This window comes from Ursus americanus, chromosome 15 (genome assembly GCF_024610735.1).
Source record: "Ursus americanus isolate L20-20 chromosome 15, mUrsAme1.1.p, whole genome shotgun sequence".
NCBI lineage: Eukaryota > Metazoa > Chordata > Mammalia > Carnivora > Ursidae > Ursus > Ursus americanus.
Genome location: NC_142141.1, coordinates 36,659,228 through 36,679,026, shown reverse-complemented (window position 1 = coordinate 36,679,026; position 19,799 = coordinate 36,659,228). Strand labels below are relative to the sequence as shown.

At 38.8% G+C, this 19,799-nt stretch overlaps 1 protein-coding gene and 1 long non-coding RNA gene across 12 annotated transcripts in view; one reads left to right on the top strand and one right to left on the bottom strand.

The window, feature by feature from the left end:
* CPLANE1 (ciliogenesis and planar polarity effector complex subunit 1) overlaps positions 1–18,768 on the bottom strand; it is a 146,415-nt gene extending 127,647 nt beyond the window's left edge. For 10 of the 11 annotated variants that reach the window (XR_015726876.1, XM_087867919.1, XM_087867921.1 and 7 more), the window contains exons 1-8: positions 18,482–18,768; positions 11,059–11,188; positions 7,755–7,890; positions 7,521–7,640; positions 6,865–7,097; positions 3,310–3,416; positions 1,168–1,324; positions 403–506 (exon numbers count right to left, since the gene is read on the bottom strand). Coding sequence is in view for 10 of the 11 variants with exons in the window: in XM_087867919.1 (XP_087724045.1) it covers positions 403–506; positions 1,168–1,324; positions 3,310–3,416; positions 6,865–7,097; positions 7,521–7,640; positions 7,755–7,890; positions 11,059–11,139 (938 nt within the window). In the remaining variant the exon portion in view is untranslated. The remainder of the gene's footprint in view (positions 1–402; positions 507–1,167; positions 1,325–3,309; positions 3,417–6,864; positions 7,098–7,520; positions 7,641–7,754; positions 7,891–11,058; positions 11,189–18,481) is intronic. The other variant, XM_087867926.1, reaches the window with a different exon arrangement.
* LOC148108868 (uncharacterized) overlaps positions 18,758–19,799 on the top strand; it is a 44,192-nt gene continuing 43,150 nt past the window's right edge. Inside the window, exon 1 of the long non-coding RNA XR_015726877.1 lies at positions 18,758–19,016. This is a non-coding gene — a long non-coding RNA (uncharacterized LOC148108868). The remainder of the gene's footprint in view (positions 19,017–19,799) is intronic.

The window sequence follows — 19,799 nt, the reverse complement described above, 5'->3', positions numbered from 1 at the left end:
CTATTAACCCATATGCAGAGCATGCCAACTTTGTTTAAAAACTAACACCTCAGCCTCCCGGAGTATATAATGGTTTTCCCAATCCAGGTTTTTTCATTTTGGTCTCTAATTAAGCTCAATATTTCCCTACCCAGTTGCAATTCCACTCCTCCTGAGACAACACAGGAAAAAATAAAAGAGAAAAGAAAATATGTTCATGTATCTTTCACCCTACCACCCTACTTTCTAAAAGTAGATTTTCCTTACATAAAGCAATTTTTAGAATTTATCAAGCACAAATCCTGAAAGTAAATTGCATTATCTATTTAAATACCTATTTAGATACCTTTTGAATTATCAGAGCCTTAAACTTATTAAGCTATTGGAAAATAAAAACACTATGTAGAAACACAGAGTTCTTACCTGATAAGTGTAGCTGGGACCACAGGATTCTTATTACTACATCCTCTCAGGCTACCACAGAGAGTAACAAAATTCAGTGTGTTTATAAACAATACCTGAGTTGCCTAGAAAGAAAAAAAAAGACAACAAAACCATTAAATTATTTTACTTTAATCATTACTTTTAATTCTAGAGACCTAGTATTATATCAATAAACTATCTTGGAAGTCTTTCCCAACTGGCAAAATACTGAAAACTAATAATGAAATAATACTGAAAACAATACTGAAAACTAAAACCCCTCACTCTTTTATACTATATTTTAAGGCCATCAGTTACCACTTTAGCTTTTTTCTTCCTTTTTGCTACCCTCTTTTCACTTCTGAAGGCCAAGTTTTGAAACTACAGCAGCTACTTTAAATAACTTTACCAAGCCACAATGTTAAATTGGATCAGAAAACACGTTTAAGGGGCGCCTGGGTGGCACAGCGGTTAAGCGTCTGCCTTCGGCTCAGGGCGTGATCCCGGCGTTATGGGATCGAGCCCCACATCAGGCTCCTCTGCTGTGAGCCTGCTTCTTCCTCTCCCACTCCCCCTGCTTGTGTTCCCTCTCTCGCTGGCTGTCTCTATCTCTGTCGAATAAATAAATAAAATCTTTAAAAAAAAAAAAAAAGAAAGAAAAGAAAACACGTTTAAAAAACAGAAAGTAGTATCAAAAAACAAGGAACTCCAAACTGGACTAAACTCTTTTATAGGTTACTTCCAAGACAGATTACATTTACTGACCTTTGGGTCCTTCTGATTAAGAGTTACTGCCAGGGTAACACCATCTCTTGAAAAGGCAGAAAGGAGAGCTCCTCTTGACTTTACTGATTCACATTTAGGAACTAGATTGCACAGAAGGCAGTTTTGTTGTGTCCAATGAACATGGTACGGCAATGATCTAAGAAAGTAATGAAATAATTGAAAATAGGAAATGTAACTTTTAAATTAATATTTAGTTCATCACAAAGAACTTGAGTCCAACTAAATTCCTACATGTGCACAAGTATTAGGGGGCCTCTTAGCAACTGTTCAGAAGTTTCACCCAAAGGGGCGCCTGCGTGGCACAGCGGTTAAGCGTCTGCCTTCGGCTCAGGGCGTGATCCCGGTGTTACGGGATCGAGTCCCACATCAGGCTCTTCCGCTATGAGCCTGCTTCTTCCTCTCCCACTCCCCCTGCTTGTGTTCCCTCTCTCTCTGGCTGTCTCTATCTCTGTCTAATAAATAAATAAAATCTTAAAAAAAAAAAAAAAAAAAAAAGAAGTTTCACCCAAGGCACAAAAGAGCAGTTGCCAGTTACACAAGTTCAATATCAGTATTTTGTTAGTAATGGCATGTTCCACAGTCAACCCCAAATACATCTGCCTTGATGAAAGGTTTACGTGACAGATATTTCTACATTATTATAAACATTTTTACAGAAATTAAATAGGTAGAGAGAAAAGGATTTTTAAAATAGTGGCAATGTTCTGGGGTGCCTGTCTGGCTCAGCTGAAAAAGCCTGTGACTCTTGATCTCCGGGTTTTAAGTTCAAGCCCCACGCTGCGTGTAGAGATTACTTAAAAATAAAATCTTGAAAAAAATAAAAATAGGGGTGCCTGGGTGGCTCAGTTGGTTTAGCATCCAACTCTTTTTTTTTTTTTAAGATTTTATTTGTTTGACAGAGAGAGAGACAGCCAGTGAGAGAGGGAACACAAGCAGGGGGAGTGGGAGAGGAAGAAGCAGGCTCCCAGAGGAGCAGGGAGCCCGATGCGGGGCTCAATCCCAGGACCCTGGGACCACGCCCTGAGCCGAAGGCAGACGCTTAACGACTGAGCCACCTAGGCGCCCCATAGCATCCAACTCTTAATCCCAGTTCAGGTCTTAATCTCAGGGTTGTGAGTTCAAGCCCCATATTGGGCTCCATCCTGGGCATGAAACTTCTATACAAAAAAATAAAAAATAAAATAAAATAAAATGGTGACAATGTTCCATATTTGATATGAGGATGGTTATACACACATATATTTATCAAAATCCGTCTCATTATACACTTAAGATTCATTCATTTTACTTTATATAAATTATACTTTAATAAAGTACTGATAGCATATGAAAATGAAGAAAAGAAACAGAAAAATATCAGCATTCTATGCTTTTAATACACTGTATTTTACTGGGCTTTTTAGAATAAAACTATTTTTATTTTACATTTATTTATTTTTAATTTAATTTAATTTTATTTTATTTTATTTAAGTAATCCCTACCCCCAACATGGGCTCAAACTCACAACTCCAAGATCAAGAGTGGCATGCTCTTCTGACTGAGTCAGCCAGGTCCCCTAAATAAAACTATTTTTTTTTATTTTTTTAAATTTATTTATTTGAGAGAGAGAGAAAGAAAGCACTTGAGCAGGGAGAGGGAGAAGCAGACTCCCCACTGAGCAGGGATTTCCCCATGCAGGGCTCTATCCCAGGACCCCGGGATTATGACTTGAGCCGAAGGCAGATGCTTAACCAACTGAGCCACCCAGCACCCCAATAAAACTATTTTTAATTTAAAAAGTATTTGAGCATTCAAAAGGTACACTAGTAAATTCAAATCATGTCCCTTTTAAAATTCAATTGAATTATTTTTCAAAAGCTATCACTATACCACAGTCTTTCTTACCTTTTACATGTTCTCAATTCCAAGAAATGAAACAAAACAAAACCAAGAAAAACCTTCTAAAGTAAACATTTAAAATGAAAACTAAAATGACAAAGTAGTATTTATGGGAAGAACGGCTTTGTAAAAACTCAGAAGTTCAAACTCACATTTCATTTAACTAATCTTACAATGTTTTTTTGAGAGAAAAATATTGCTGTAAAAGGGATAAAAAATAAGGAAGGAAATCTTTACCTTACCCTTTAAGTGTAAATACATTTTCATGCCACCGAATTGCTAGAAATGCCAACTTCAGACATTCTCCAGAATAAAAAGTAAATGAACATAAGCAGCAATCTCCAAATAACTGTAGATAAATTTAATAAACTTTAGTATATAATTCAACTGAAAATAAATCAAGATATATAGAACATATATTTCTCATCATGAATAAAATAAAATATGGAAATCCTGCTTATATTTTTATTCTTAATATTAGGCTAAAGAATAAGTAATTAAAAATAAAAAAAGAGTAAGTAACTTTTTTTTTTTTAAGATTTTATTTATTTATTCGACAGAGATAGAGACAACCAGCGAGAGAGGGAACACAGCAGGGGGAGTGGGAGAGGAAGAAGCAGGCTCACAGCAGAGGAGCCTGATGTGGGGCTCGATCCCACAACGCTGGGATCACGCCCTGAGCCAAAGGCAGACGCTTAACCGCTGTGCCACCCAGGCGCCCCAAAAGAGTAAGTAACTTATTTCTGAAGTCAGAAGCACAACCGACTGAGCCATCCAGGCGCCCATTAAGTAACTTATTTCTGAGGCATGTCCCAAGAAAACACTGCCATTTACTATGACTATTACTGGAAAGGTTCTTATTCTCACATATTTTTCTCTTATTTTATAGTTATATATTATTTAAATTAGGGCACTACCCCTAGAAGTGGAAGAAGGTAGAGGAAAATAAAATTTCAAAATGTGATTTCTAACAACAGTGGATTGGGTAATGAAATGTTGGTCCATACATACAAAGAATGCGGGTAGCTATTTATAGTTTTTTAGTTAATACATTCTTTCTTGGAAATTAAATGTCTTACTTAATATCACTAGTTCTAGCTTTTTAAATTACTAAACTAGTTATATTTTAAAACTAAGGAAAAGTACAGAATCAGACCTATAGATAGAGAACGAACTGCAGGGTGCCAGAAGCGGGGTGGGGAGGATGGGCAAAATGGGTGAAGGGGAGTGGGAGATACAGGATTCTAGTTATGTAACAAATGAGTCATGGGAGTAAAAGGTAGAGCATAGGGTATATAATCAATGATATTGTAATAGTTTTGCATAGTGACAGATGGTGACTATACTTGCGGTAAGCACAGCATAACACAGAGTTGTTGAATCGCCATGTTGTATACCTGTAACTAATGTAACACTGTGTGTCAACTATACTCAAATAAAAAAATAAGTAAAAATTCAATTTTAAAACTAGGGAAAAGTGAAACTAGGGAAAGAAAAAGGAAGCTCTAACTGAAATCATTTTTTTTATTTAAGTAAATAATTAACAGTGTTAGTTTTGAGTGTACAATACAATGATTCAACAATTCTACACATTTCTCAGTGTTCATCAAGATAAGTGTGCTCTTCATACCCTTTATCTATTTCATCCATCCCTCACCCACTTCTCACCCACCTCCCCTCTGGCAACCTCCAGTTTGTTCTCTGTATTTAAGAATCTGTTTATTTTGTTATTGTTTGTTCATTTTGATTTTTAGATTCAGCAAGTAAGTGACATCATGGTATTTGTCTTTCTCTGACTTATTTCACTTAGCATCATACCCTCTAGGTCCATCCGTGTCATTGCAAATGGCGAGATCTCATTCTTTCTTATCACCGAGTAATATTCCAGCTCATCTCTATACCACATCTTCTTTATCCACTCACCTATTGATGGACACTGGGTTGCTTCCATAGTTTAGCTACTGTAAATAGTGCTGCAATAAACATAGAGGTGCATATGTCCTTTTGAATTAGTGTTTTTGTTTTCTTTGGGTAAATATCCAGTTGTGGAATTAGTGGATCATACGATATTTCTATTTTTAATTTTTTGAGGAAACTCCATACTGTTTTCCACAGTGGCTGCATGAATTTATATTCCCACCAACAGCACATGAGGGTTCCTTTTTCTCCACATACTTGCCAAATGTGTTATTTCCTGTCTTTTTGATACTAGTCATTCTGACAGGTGTTAGCTGATATATCTCAGTGTAGTTTTGGTGTGTATTTCCCTGATGATTAGTGATGTTGAGCATCTTTTCATGTAACTGAGGCCATCTGTATGTCTTCTGTAGAGTAACGTCTATTCAGGTTCTCTGCCCATTTTTTAATTGGATTAATTGTGGGTTTTGGTGTTGAGTTGTGTAAGTTCTTTGTATACTTTGGATATTAACCCCTTAACAGAAATATTATTTGCAAATATCTTCTCCAATTCAACAAATTACCTTTTTGTTTTGTTGATGGCTTCCTCCTTCCCTGTACAAAAGCTTTTTATTTTGGTGTACCTCCAATAGTTTAACTTTGCTTTAGTTTCCTTTACCAGAGGAGATGTATCTAGGAAAATGTTTCTTTTTTTTTTTTTTTAAAGATTTTATTTATTTATTCGACAGAGATAGAGACAGCCAGCGAGAGAGGGAACACAAGCAGGGGGAGAGGGAGAGGAAGAAGCAGGCTCCCAGCGGAGGAGCCTGACGTGGGGCTCGATCCCAGAACGCCGGGATCACGCCCTGAGCCGAAGGCAGACACTTAACCGCTGTGCCACCCAGGCGCCCCTCTAGGAAAATGTTTCTAAAGCTGATGTCAAAGAAATTACTGCCTATGCTTTCTTCTAGGAATTTTATGGTTTCAGGTCCCACATTTAGGTCTTTAATCCATTTTGAGTTTATTTTTTTGTGGTGTAAGAAAATGGTCCAGTTTTCTCACTACCATTTGTTGAAGAGGCTGTCTTTTCCCCCACTATATATTCTTGCCTCCTTCCTCATAGACTAACTGACCATGTATGCATGGGTTTATTTCTGGGTTCTCTATTCTGATCCACTGAGCTATGTGTCTGTTTTTGTGCCAGTACATACTGTTTTGATTACCTCCAGCTTTGTTCTTCTTTTCCAAGATTGCTTTGGCTACTCTGGGTCTTTTGTGGTTCTATACAAATTGTGGGGTTATTTGTTCTAGTTCTATGAAAAATGTTGGTATTGTGATAGGGATTTCATTAAATTTGTAGACTGCTTTGGGTAGTATGGACATTTTAACAATACTGGTTCTTCCAATCCATGAGCATGGAATATCTTTCATTAGTTTGTGTCAACTTCAATTTCTTTAATTAGTATTTTATAGTTTTTGGAGTACAGATCTTTCACCTCCTTGGTTAAGTTTATGCCTAGGTATTTTATGCTTTTTGGTGCAATTATAAATGAAATTGTTCTCCTAATTTCTCTTTCTGCTACATCATTACTAGCGTAGAGAAATGCAAGAGATTTCTATATATTCATCTCGTATCCTGTGACTTTACTGAATTCATTTGCTGGTTCTAGTAGTTTTTTTTGGTGGAGTTCAAACCATTTTTAATAAACATTTTAAAAAATATGACCAAGAAATGTAATAACATTTTTTCCATAATAATTTCACAATTACTGTGACAATTAATGATGACTAAAGATATATGACAGTGCTTTACACACTCTACTCAATAACTTCACGTATAGTGTCTGTTCTTAGAGTGGAGATCTCAACTTCTATAACACCCTGTCTAATAAGGATTTTACCTCATTTTTTATAAAAACAGCATGCACTACAGCTTCTTTATCTTCATTAGAAGGCAAATGAACTGCTTCTTCAGGTATGATCTGGGACCACTGGCCTACCAATGAAGAGCTTTTAGAAGAGAAGATATTCTTGAATTCCAAATATTCCCAAAGAAATATGCATCCAGAAGGAGTTATAAGCAGAACTCTCTTCCCATTTCCAGATACATACAAGTACAGTCTCAAGGAGCTTGCTTTAAAAAAAAATAAAAAAAAGTTAATTAAACCTCTGATGTCTGAATTCTTCCCAGAAAGTACATAATTTATCTGACAATAAGAAACCTAAATGATGCTTCCATTCAGGATAAAACTAAGGCACTACTAATAAATTAAAAGTACAAATAACAGTAACATTTATCATGTACTTGTTATGTGATATTAGGAACCCATTGTTAGGCCAGACTTTTCTTCAAGATGACTCTAAGAATCACAAATAAACACCACCAAAAAAATTCATACATATGTAAGAAAACATATATATGTATAATTCTCCATATGTGTAGATATATATGTACACATACAGAGATATATTTTTAAAATAGTAATAAGAAAATGTCTCATCTTCTTTTCCGTCTATTTACCAAGTAAACCAATTTAAGCAAATAAAAAACTCCCACCTGCTGCAGCTTGAATCATTTTCTTAAGCTTTTCAGTTGCCTGTATAGTTTTCAAGCAATCTTGATCTTTGTTCCAAAGAAAAAGCTCCCCTGTAGTGAGTACCCCAGCCAGCCAGGCATCTGTTTCCAAAACGGAAATACAATACTTATAATCTATTATCTCCCTTAATATTACCCCAAATTACGAACAAACACAATTAATCTAGCCTTTTGAAAATATCAGTACTACTTAACCATTACTGGATGTTGTTAGGAAAATAACATCCTTCAGTAAAGGCTGCAGACAAGGAATTTTCTTCTTTGTTCTTCCTGATACCAAATTAATTTCATTTATGAATTTATCATCCAAAAGAAAAACAGCTTCATTTTCCTAAGAGAAGAAACATGTGAGACTTAAGAGGTGCCAGAAGTTAATTCAACCTCTAACTTAAATGATCGCACAAAGGAAAACAAAGTGACATTCAAGAAAGATTATATACTTGTACCACAAATAATAAAATGAACAATAAGGCTGATTAGGTTACCTGGAGATTTTTTCATTCTATCTTAAAATACTTCTTAATAGAATTACTAGGGAGACTAACCTAATGGTTGCATCTAGATCTTTTTGACCTTTAAAATCTTCCAATTCTGCTAGCCAAAACTGAGTTATGTGTTGTTTAATTTCATCAATTTAAACAGCAGTATAAGTTTTTTAATTATTTACCTAGATTAAAACATATATGTCTTCTGAAATTTATAAACCCCAGGCTCTGATCATTTTTGATTATCTAGAAAAAGTATGCCATTTTGAATGAACCTTGTTTTCATATATTTTAGGGCAGTGGTTTTCAAAGCACCACCTAACCAACACTATCAGCAACACCTGAGACCCTGTTAGAAATGCGCACGCTCCACCCAGACCTACTCAGTCAGAAATGCCAGGAGTGGGGCCCAACACTTGTTTTAAAAAGATCACCAGATAAAGGGGCGCCTGGGTGGCTCAGTTGGTTAAGTATCTGACTCAATCTCGGCTCAGGTCTTGATCTCAGGGTTGTTGAGTTCAAGCCCTGGGTTGGGCATCACCAGATGATTCTGTACCACTGCAAAGTTCAAGAGACACTGTTCTAGAGGAAGTTAACACTATAATTTCTCACAGGAAATGATTCTAAACACCAAGTTTTTAAATTTTCGTAATTATTACATATTTCAAGAGGATTTTATAGGTTTGCCAACTTTCCCTAAGGTGAGGAATCTATTCCATATATTGTGAATGGTGTTCCTGGATTGCTGGTATATTCTGGCCCATCTTTATTCTAAGTTCTAAGGGGCACTTTTATTGAATACTCATGAAAATCACATGGGAGGAAACACTTCATTGACTGTTCAGGTAAAGAAAGGTTCAGAAGATTAAATATTCCCTTTTGGTTACACAAAAGTGAAAAGTTTTTACACCATGCAGGAGGAAACGATCAAGAAAACAAAAAGGCAATCTGCTGAATGGGAGAAGACATTTGCAAATGATATATCGGGTAAGGGGTTAAAATCCAAAGTACACAAAGAATTATACAAATTATACAACTAATTTGTATATCCAATTAAATATACCAAATAATCCAATTAAAAAATGGACAGAGGACCTGAACAGAAATTCTTCTACAAAAGACATACAGATGGCCAACAGATACCTGAAAAGATGCTCAGTATCACTAACCAGGGAAGTGCAAATCAAAACCACGCTGAGATATATCACCTAACATCTGTCAGAATGACTAGAATCAAAAAGACAAAAAGGGGGTTGCCTGGGTGGCTCAGTTAAGCATCTGACTCTTGGTTTCAGCTCAGGTCATGATCTCAGGGTCCTGAGTTCGAGCCCCACATTGGACTCTGTGCTCAGTGGGGAGTCTACTTAAGAGTCTCTGGCTTTCCCTCTGCCACTCTCCCTGCTCACGTTCTCTAATAAATAAACAAAATCTTTTAAAAAGAGAAAAGATAAAAGGGGCACCTGGCTGGCTCAGTCAGTGGAGCATGCAATTCTTGGTCTTGGGTTGTAAGTTCAAGCCCTATGTTGAGTATAGAGATTACTCACAAATAAAATCTTAAAAAAAATAAATAACAAGTGTTTGGCAAGGATGTGAAGAAAAAAGACTCTTGTGCACTGTTGGTGGGAATATAAATTGGTGCAGCCACTGTGGAAAACAGTATGAAGTTTTCTCAAAAAATTAAAAATAGAAATACCATATGATCCACTAATTCCACTATTGGATTTATTAGTCAGAGACAGACAGAGAGAGTGAGAGCACAAGCAGGGGGAGTGGCAGGCCAAGGGAGAGGGAGAAGCTGGCTCTCGGCTGAGCAAGAAGTCCGATGTGGGACTCAATCCCAGGACCCTGTGATCATGACCTGAGCCGAAGGCAGACGCTTAACCGACCTGAGCCACCCATGCATCCCTCCACTACTGGATATTTACCCAAAGAAAACAAAAACACTAATCCAAAAAGACATATGCACCTCTGTGTTTATTGCAGCACTATTTACAGTAGCTAAACTATGGAAGCAACCCAGTGTCCATCAATAGGTGAGTGGATAAAGAAGATGTGGTATAGAGATGAGCTGGAATATTACTCGGTGATAAGAAAGAATGAGATCTCGCCATTTGCAATGACACGGATGGACCTAGAGGGTATGATGCTAAGTGAAATAAGTCAGTTAGAGAAAGACAAATACCATGACATCACTTACTTGCTGAATCTAAAAATCAAATGAACAAACAATAACAAAATAAACAGATTCTTAAATACAGAGAACTGGAGGTTGCCAGAGGGGAGATGAGTGGGGAGATGGGCAAAATCTCTAAGAGGTATAGAGTTCCAGTCATAAAATAAACAAGTTACAGAGATGAAGAGTACAGCACAGGGTATATACTCAGTAACATTGTGACAGTGTTGTATTGTGACAGATAGTCACTGTACTTATTGTGAGGAGCACTGAGTAATGCACAGAATTGTAGAATATACACCTGAAGCTAATATTGTTATGTTAATTATATTTAAATTAAAATTTTTCATTAAAATACTCCCTTTGAGGGGCACCTGGGTGGCTTAGTCAGTTAAGCATCAGACTTCAGCTCAGGTGATGATCTCGGGACCCCGGGATGGGGCCCCACGTGATGCTCCACGTTTGGCAGGGAGTCTGTTTCCCCCCCTTCCCCTCTCCCTCCCTCTGCTCATGTTCTCTCTCTCTCAAATAAATAAATAAAAGCCTAAAAAAAAAAACAAACCTCCCCTTGATATATGCCATCTCAACCTTAAACATAATAAGACAAAAATTTTTTTGAAAGTAAAATAGTTCTTCTAGACAGACCATTTTACCTTCTGGACAAGCTAACCTGCTCACCATAAAAAAATAAAAACAAACACAAAAATCCTGTTCTGTAAGCACATGATCCTTCTAGAGATGGTGGGGGGTTTTTTAAGACCATACAGCATTCTATCTTAGAGGCAAAGTATACATTTACACATTATTACAGCTGGTATTGTATGAAGAAAGAAAAACCTACCTGTCCCAACCAGGAAACTCGTGGCCAGGGCTTTTTCTGCTTGATACTTGTTGATGTCAAAACTTCTAATCTTACCTCCATGCTTGTTAAAATAATAATGACCAATTAAGTAAAGACAGTCTACAAGATGCTGTAAAAAAAAAATCATGGTAATAATAAATAGCCTATAAGATTTACTAAGGATCCTAATTAAGAATTTTCACAAAGTAAATTACTTTTTCAACAGCTCAAATTAACTCTCTTTTTAAGGTAAGATATTGAGAATGCATTTAGTATCTCATATCTCAAATAGGCAAAATGTATTTGCTTTTTCACAAGTTTTTTCTCATACTATGAAGATAAAAATAAACTAGAAAAAGATCTTGACAATAAAGTTTCTATGTGATATGCTTTTCTCAGTGCCATAGGTTGTATTTCGCAAAGATTGTCACAACAGTATCTCCCATCCCACATGCCCTTCTTATACTGTGACTTTGACAGTTCTCTCACTGAGGGCTATTTGAGATATGCATTCTTAATATCTTACCTTAGAAAGAGGAAAGCATGAATCCGTATAAGTAAATTAACCAAGTGAACATTTTATTAAAAATGGCATATTTACACTGTTTCAAAAGCATAAAAATACTCTATAAAGTACTCATTAATTGCAAAAAAGAAAAGAGTAACATTATAATGAAGAAGCCAGGCAGACTCCATTTAATCCAGTGATCAAAATGAAAATTATCAGAAATGGGACAACCGGAGATCATGTGTCACCTAATAGGTAAAATGAGAAAAATGTCTCTGTGACATATGTGCTAAAGATACATAACCTGAATCTAATCACAAGGATGTATTATTAGGCAAATCCAAATTGAGGGACATCCTACAAAATAACGGATCTGAAATCTTCAAAAGTTGCAAGGTTATGAAAGTTGGGAAAAAGGCCAAGAAACTGGTCCCAGATGGAAAACCTGATAACTAAATGAGCTGCAATGAGTAATTGTAAATTTTATCTTTTCATGATAAAGGACAATATTGGCAACTGGAAAAACCTGAAGAGAAAAAGAAACTGAGGATGATATGGTTGTAATGTATGAATGCTAATTTTCTGATTTTGATGGGTGTCTTCTATCTATGTAACATCCTTGTTTGTCGAAAATACACACTAAAATATTCAGAGGTAAGAGAACATCAGTTTGTCACTCACTCTCAAATGAGTCATGAAAAAAAGTCCCTTGTACTATATATGTAATTTTCCTATAAGTTTCTGACTGTTCCAAATTAATTTTTTTAATTTTTAAAATTGAGAAATCATACATAATTTGGCCATTGGCCTGTATTCGTTCATAGCGTTATTCTTTCCTTTTTTTAAATTCTATATTCCTAATGCTATTTAGTTTATGAAATCCAAAAAAGTTGAATTTATTTGGTATGATTAATGTCATCTTTAAAAAGAAAGCAGCTGAATTTTTATAAAATAAGCTTTAAAAGAAAAACTATTCAAGTACAGCAAAGAGGACCATTAAGATGCTAGCCATCCTCATATTTTATACCGTAACATTGTTTTTCAATTGCTCAGAACCCTAATAATCTAAATGAAAAATTATTTTTATAAATTATAAATATAAATAAAATTATAAATAAATATAAACAAAAATTCTTTAAAAAGAGCTAACCAGGGGTGCCTGTGTGGCTCAGTGGGTTAAGCTCCTGACTCTTGATTTCGGCTCAGGTCATGAACTTAGGGTTGTGGGATGGAGCCCCAATTTGGGGCTCCACACTCTGTAGGCAGTCTGCTTGTGAGTCTCTTCCTCTCCCTCTGCCCCTCTCCCCGCTTGTGCACACACACACACACACTCTATTAAATAAATAAATAAATAAATAAATAAATAAATAAATAAATAAATATTTAAAGAAAAGCTAACCAAATGCAAGAGGAATGATACCATCAGAAAAGCATCATTTGCAGTTCCTAATGAAGTAACAGATCTAGTCAAGAGTGTCAGCAGTTGCTAAAACTATTAGGTGAAAGTAGATGAGGAACTTTATTAGATGAACTGACACAGCCTACAATCTTAAAACTACTAACTGTGAGACAAAGACATTATATTACTCCTGATATGCTGCTATGTAGATGGGAAGTACACAGAACTATCTATGAAATATTCTCTTTTTTTAAGATTTTATTTATTTGAGAGAGACAGAGTGAGCATAAGCAGTGGGGGGTAGGGGTAGAAGGAGAGGGAGAAGCAGACTCCCCACTGAGCAGGGAGCCCAACGTGGGGCTAGATCACGACCTGAGTTAAAGGCAGACACTTAACCAACTGAGCTACCCAGGACCAATGAAATATTCTTAAAAAGATAAAATTTTTAAAACTGAAGCTTAATCTCTGACTCTAAACACCAATTGGCAAGAAATAAAGAAAATAAGGGAACATACTAAATATACCAGGAGAATAAAATCAACTAAATTCAGAATGTAAAAAATGTTATTGGATAAATGATGCCGTTTCTTCAACAAATAAATGGCATTTTAAAGGGGAGGGAGAGATGGGGCACCTGGGTGACTCAGTCGTTGAGCATCTGCCTTTGGCCTGGGGCATGATTCCGGGGTCCTGAGATCAAGCCATCAGGCTCCCTGCCCCGCTGGGAGCCTGCTTCTTCCTCTCCCACTCCCCCTGCTTGTGTTCCCTCTCTCACTGGCTGTCTCTCTGTGTCAAATAAATAAATAAATAAATAAATAAATAAAATATTTTAAAAAACAAAATAAAATAAAGGGGAGGGAGAGAGTGGCACCTGGGTGGCTCAGTTAAGCGTCTGGCTCTTGATTTCAGTGCTGATCACGATCTCAGGGTTGTGAGATGGAACCCCAAGTTGGGCTCCATGCACAGTGGGGAGCCTGAGATTCTCTCACTCCCTCTCCTTCTGCCTCTCTCCCCACTCACATGTGTACTCTCTAAAATAAATAAATAAATAAAATCTTTTTAAAAGGAGGGAAGGGGGAGAAACTGCTATATATGTATTATATAGCTATAGATATGCTCATATATATAAGGGGGGGAGTACTAAGAGACATATTAACCAAATGCAATATATGAGGATCTTTTTTGGACCTTAGTTTAAATAAACCAGTTAGAAACAGATATTCAGCAGCTGCCTAAAAGAATAAGGAAGATCTCTACGAACTGCGATTTCTAAAATATATTGTTAATTGAAAAAAGTAAAGTGCAGGGACACCTGGGTGGGTGGCTCAGTCAGTTAAGCATCTGCCTTTGGCTCAGGTCATGATCCCAAGGTCCTGGGATCAAGCCCCACACCGGGCTCCTTGCTCAGCGGGTAGCCTGCTTCTCCCTCTTCCTGCTGCTTCCCCTGCTTCTGCTCTTTCTCTGTCTCTCTGACACATAAATAAAATCTTTTTAAAAAATAAATAAAACAAACTTCACTGACTCTTTAAAAAAGAGAAAAGTAGAATGCAAAAGAGTATACATAGGGGTGTCTGCCTGGCGCAGTTGGTAGAGAAAGCGACTCTTGATCTTGAGTGTGAGCCCTACATTGAGTGTGGAGTCTACTTTAAAAAAAAGAGTATACTGAGTATTCTACTTTGTACGTAAGGAAAGAAAATAACATATGCATCATTTAATTTTGCAAAAAGAAACAGAAAAATGAAACAAAAATTAACAGAACAGGTTAACTACCATGGGGCGGGGGTGGCAAAAAAAAGTGGAAAGGCTAGGGAGAGAGGGATAGTCAATATACCTTTCTGTATAGTTTTGACTTTTGGAATTACATTAATAAACAAGAATAGAGGGGGGACATAAAACTTAATACAAAGAGAAGCAAATCCGACCATATTTCAAATGAGTAAAATAACCACAATGAAAAGAGAAAGGATTAATTCAAATAACTTTAAATACAGTATTTTGACTATATACTCTCAAACTGAAGATAAAAAGAACTACAAACAAATCTCAAATTCTTCTTAGTGGTTTGTTTTTCCTAGGGGTACAAGTATAGAAATTATGAAGCTATTTTTTCTGTACTATAGGACTGAGCAGATGAACATATACCTACATATATGTGTGTGTGTATATGTGTGTATGTGTATAGCTGCTGATGGGAGCCAGCATTTTCATTGTAGAAGAAAGGGAAAACAAAGAATGGGGAAAGGTAAAGAAGAGCCCTAAGGGGCTGGATAAGAACTAGAGGTATCAGTATAAAAACTCATGATTTCTAGCTCTGTCTTCTAAAAGGGCCTATAGAAGCAATGACACTCGTAGCAATGAGTAAACCTAGCACCCAGATTTTGGTTTCTTTTCTTTTCTTTCCTTTTTTTTTTTTTTTTTTAAAGATTCTACCCACCCATTTGAGAGATAGAGAGAAAAAGCAAAAGCGGGGGAGGGGGAGAGGGAGAGGGAGAATCAGACTCCCTGTTGAGCACAGAGCCCAATGTGGGGCTTGATCCCAGGATCCCAAGATCATGGCCTGAGCCAAAGTCAGACACTGACCTGACTGAGCTACCCAGGCGTCTCCAGACTTTGGTTTCTAAGTACCATTCCTCAGTAAGAGAAACCAGGGCTCCCTGAAAAAACACCTGATTTCAGGGCAGGGATAGTGAAGGAAACAGATGGACCTGGAACATCTTGTTCCAAAGTAAGGAAGCAAACATATGATGGGGACATATCGAAAAGAAACAGGACCAAGGGGTGCCTGGGTGGCTCAGTTGGTTAAGCATCCAGTTCTTGGTTTCAGCTCAGGTCATGGTCTCAGGGTTATGGGACCAAGCCCTACCTAGGGCTCCATGCTGAGGACAGAGTCCACTTGGGATTCTTTCCCCATTCCTCTCCCCACCCCCACCCTCCCCCACCCTGGTGCTCACACATGCTCGCTCTCTCTCTCTCTCTCAAATAAATAAATGAAAGAAAGACAGACAAAAAAGAAAGAAAGAAAGAGGAAGGAAGGAAGAGAGGAAAGAAAGAGAGAAGGAAGGAAAGGAAAGAAGGGAAGAAAGAAAGAAAGAAAGAAAGAAAGAAAGGAAGGAAGGAAGGAAGGAAGGAAGGAAGGAAGGAAGAGAGAAAGAGGACCAAGATTGATGGGCTAAATCCCACAGGTCAAATTTGAGACACTCTGAGCATCAAAATAAAGAAGATGAGCAAGAGGTCACACTCTATTAAGTAAAGAATAAATGAGGCCACACTGATTTGAGGGTAGATGTGAAAAATCACCATTTTACAACTATCATAGTAGAAACTGATTCAGGGATGAACCGTCAACAGATGCTAAACCAGGCAGAGGGAGAGGGAGGATTCTGATAAGGCACAGGATATTTACATCATCTGGAGGTATTCCCCCACAATTGCAGCTGGCCCTTGAACAACACAGGTTTAAACTATGAGTATCTACTTATACACAGATTTTTTTCAATAAATACGGTATAGTACTGTAAATGTATTTTCTCTTATGATTTTATTAATGCCATTTTCTTTTCTCTAGCTTACTATATTATAATACAGCATAAAATACAACATAGAAAATATGTGTTAAATACTTGTTATTGGTAAGGCATGGCCAACTGTAGGCTATTAGTAGTTCAGTTTTTCTGGAGTCAGCAGATTTTCAATTGCATGGGGGTGGGGGTTGGCACCCCTAACCCTCACGTGCTTTAAAGGTCAACTGTACTTAATTTGCAAAAAAGGAGAAAATAACAGTGAACAGGAAAAAAAAAATGATAGTTGAGAAAACAGATTAACATAAAAGGGAGACATTATGCTCCTCTGATTGTGATTTGAAAGACATAACATTTTATGTATATAGTATTCCAGCAAAAAAATTCAAACCTAACTATTCATGAGGAAACTAATTCATACTGAAGATTTTTATATAAATGGGCTATTAGTCCTTAAAAATATCACTATCATGATAAACAAAGGTTCAAGAACTATTCAAAGTTAAAGAAGATTAATGACACTTGACATAACTGGAAATATGGACCACAGCACAGCTAAAAGTAACATATCAATGTTAAAATTCGTGAATTTGACAAATGTACGTGTTTACGTAAAAAGAGTATCATTGCTTTTAGGAAATACATATTGTACTACTTGAGTAGTAAGGCAGAAAGAGGCATGATGCATGCAATCCACTCTCAAACAATTCAGAAAAAAACAATGTGTGTGCACAAGCATAAAGAGAAGAAAAAAGCACGGGCAAAATATAAACAAGTGGGCAAACTGGGTAACAGTATAGGAGTTCTTTAGTATTATTTTTTGCAATTTTTCCATAAACCTGCATTTCAAATTCAAAAAAGATGAAAATTGAATATGCCAGGGTATTAGATGACATTGAGGAATTAATGTTATTTTTGGTGGTATGTGAGTAATTCCATTATGGGTTTTCGGGTTTTTTTTAAGGGTGCTTACCTCTCCCAGATATGAGAGATACAGTTTATACTTAAGTATTTATGCCAGGAATTTGCTTTAAAATACTCCAGAAGTATGGTCATATATAAGCCTTTCAACTAAAATGTAAAGGATAAAAAGATGGCTCAAGGTGTAAAGATAGACTCCTACAGGATTTGATGAGGGATGGTCTTTCATCTTTTAGAACTCTAAAAGATGTTCTCATCTCCTGTTTCATGGCAAAGATTATTTCTGCCTCCTAGTGAACTGGCAGTCAAAACACTAATGCTACATACGGATAATAATAAACATCACGAAACGAGTAAAATCAGTTAATGGTAGAAAGAAATTTTAAAAAATAAATTCAATCACACCCACAAAATAGGTTAGGAGGAAACACACGTTAAGTCTACCCCCAAAAAGTACTTCATTCAAAATTCGTTGGCGAACGCAATTTCCAGAGAATAACTCAAGTTCTGTTTTCTCCACCACATACGAGCCTAAGAAATCGCGTCTGTTCCTCAGTGCTCAATTTATACGCAAGAACGTCAGACCCAAGTTTCCCCACGACCACCTCGCACAAGTCAGGGGTCATCCCCAGGGACCCGTCCCGGGCTTCCTACCCGACCTGCGGCTTAGGCTAGGTAGGGAGGGCGGCCCTGTGCCCCGTGGGGTGCTCGCCGCGGCGCCCCCCCTCCCCCGACGACCTGGGGCTGGAGGACCAGGGTCCGGCCGAGGGCAGGGGCGCAGCGGAGGTCGTCCCACGCCGGCCGGAGGGCGTCCCACGCCGGCCGGAGGGCGACCCGACCCCCGGAGCTCCCGCGCCTCCGTCAGCCTGAGGATGCTGCGGCGACAGGGCCGAGCGCGAGGGAAGGACGAGAGGACTGGGTGCGGCTGAAGGAGGAGGGGGGGTGGGCGTGAGGGAGGTCGCGGAGGGACAGGACGCGAGGGTGCAGGTAGCGACCGAGGAGCCCCCGGACGCCGGCGGCCGGGCGGGGCGGGGAGGGGGCTGGGGTCGTGAGTGGCAGGAATCTACCGGCAGTTACCTCCGCCGGGGCTCCGCCCGTCCGAGGCGAGGAAGGCGCGGCGAGGCGGAGGGAGAAACGGGCCGCGTAGCGAGAAGGCGGAACGGCGACGGGCAGCGGCCCCGCCGGCCGCCCAGACGCGAGCCCGTGCCCTGACGACGGCGGAGGGCGGGGAAGGAGACGTTGGCAGCGCCAGGGCGCCTGCTCCGAGCGGGTGGGGAGCGCGGGCGGGAAGCTCGTGAGGCTCCTCCCTCCTCCTCCTCACCCTGGCGCTCCGTGTTCCCACCCCTAGTTTTCCGAGCCGCCGGGAGCTCCCGGCTCCAGGCTTCCGGCTCCAGGCTTCCGCCTCCCGCCGCCGGGCTCCTCCGCGGGCTCCCGGTGCCCCCGGTCTGCGCAGCTTCCGCCGCTCGCCTCTTGAGTGCCCAGGCGCTGCACGGCGCTTTTCGGGGGACTGTTTAGTAACCGACTGGTGTGTAACTCCCGGGATGTCACCTCCCTTGTGGAGACCTCCCCGGACCCGTAAATAAAACGGTCGCACAGAGCACTCCACAGATAGGTGTGCAACCTACAGCACTAAGGAAAGCGTGTCTGTACTCGCCATCCTAGAGACTTGTTAGTTTACGGTACTGTTTTGGCTTCCTTTGCCCCCGTCCTGGTCCAGCGGACTGACCGGGGACAGGGGTCACCTACAAGCAGCTCTAGAGCTCTGTCGAGCCTGGAAAAGCATTTTTTCTGTAGCTTAAACTTTAATGCCTTCGGCAGTGGCATGCTCTGTTTCCCTCCTCGCCCTTCTCTTCACACGTTGATGTCTCGGGCCTGGTTTGGGGGATTTTGTTTTTTATTCTACAAAGTTTCTTTATTGAGCGTTTGCTTCATTCTGCATTTACACTATAACATTACTGAAGTTCTCATACATAAACGTGTACACTCTAGTTTTGTTCTTTAATATCAGAAACAATGAGTCAATATATATTTTAAAGTTTTTGATTTAGTGTTTCTCAATTCTGACTGCATATTGGAATTATTTGGAGAGCTTTTAAAAAATATTGGCACTTGCGGTCCACTCCTGAAGATTCTGATTTGATTGATCGGGGATAGAACCCACTTTTGTCTGGCGTTTAGAAGTTCCCCAAGTCTAGCAGTGCTGGGCACAGTCCCTTGAGTGTGGGCTCTTGATTTGGCGCAGGTTATAATCTCAGGGTGGCGATATGAGCCCCAGGTCAGACTGGCTGTGGGCGTGGAGCCTGTTTGAGATTTTCTCCCTCTCCCTCTGCCCCTCCCCCTGCTTGTGCTCTTTCTCTCTTAAATAAATAAATAAATAAATAAATAAATAAATAAA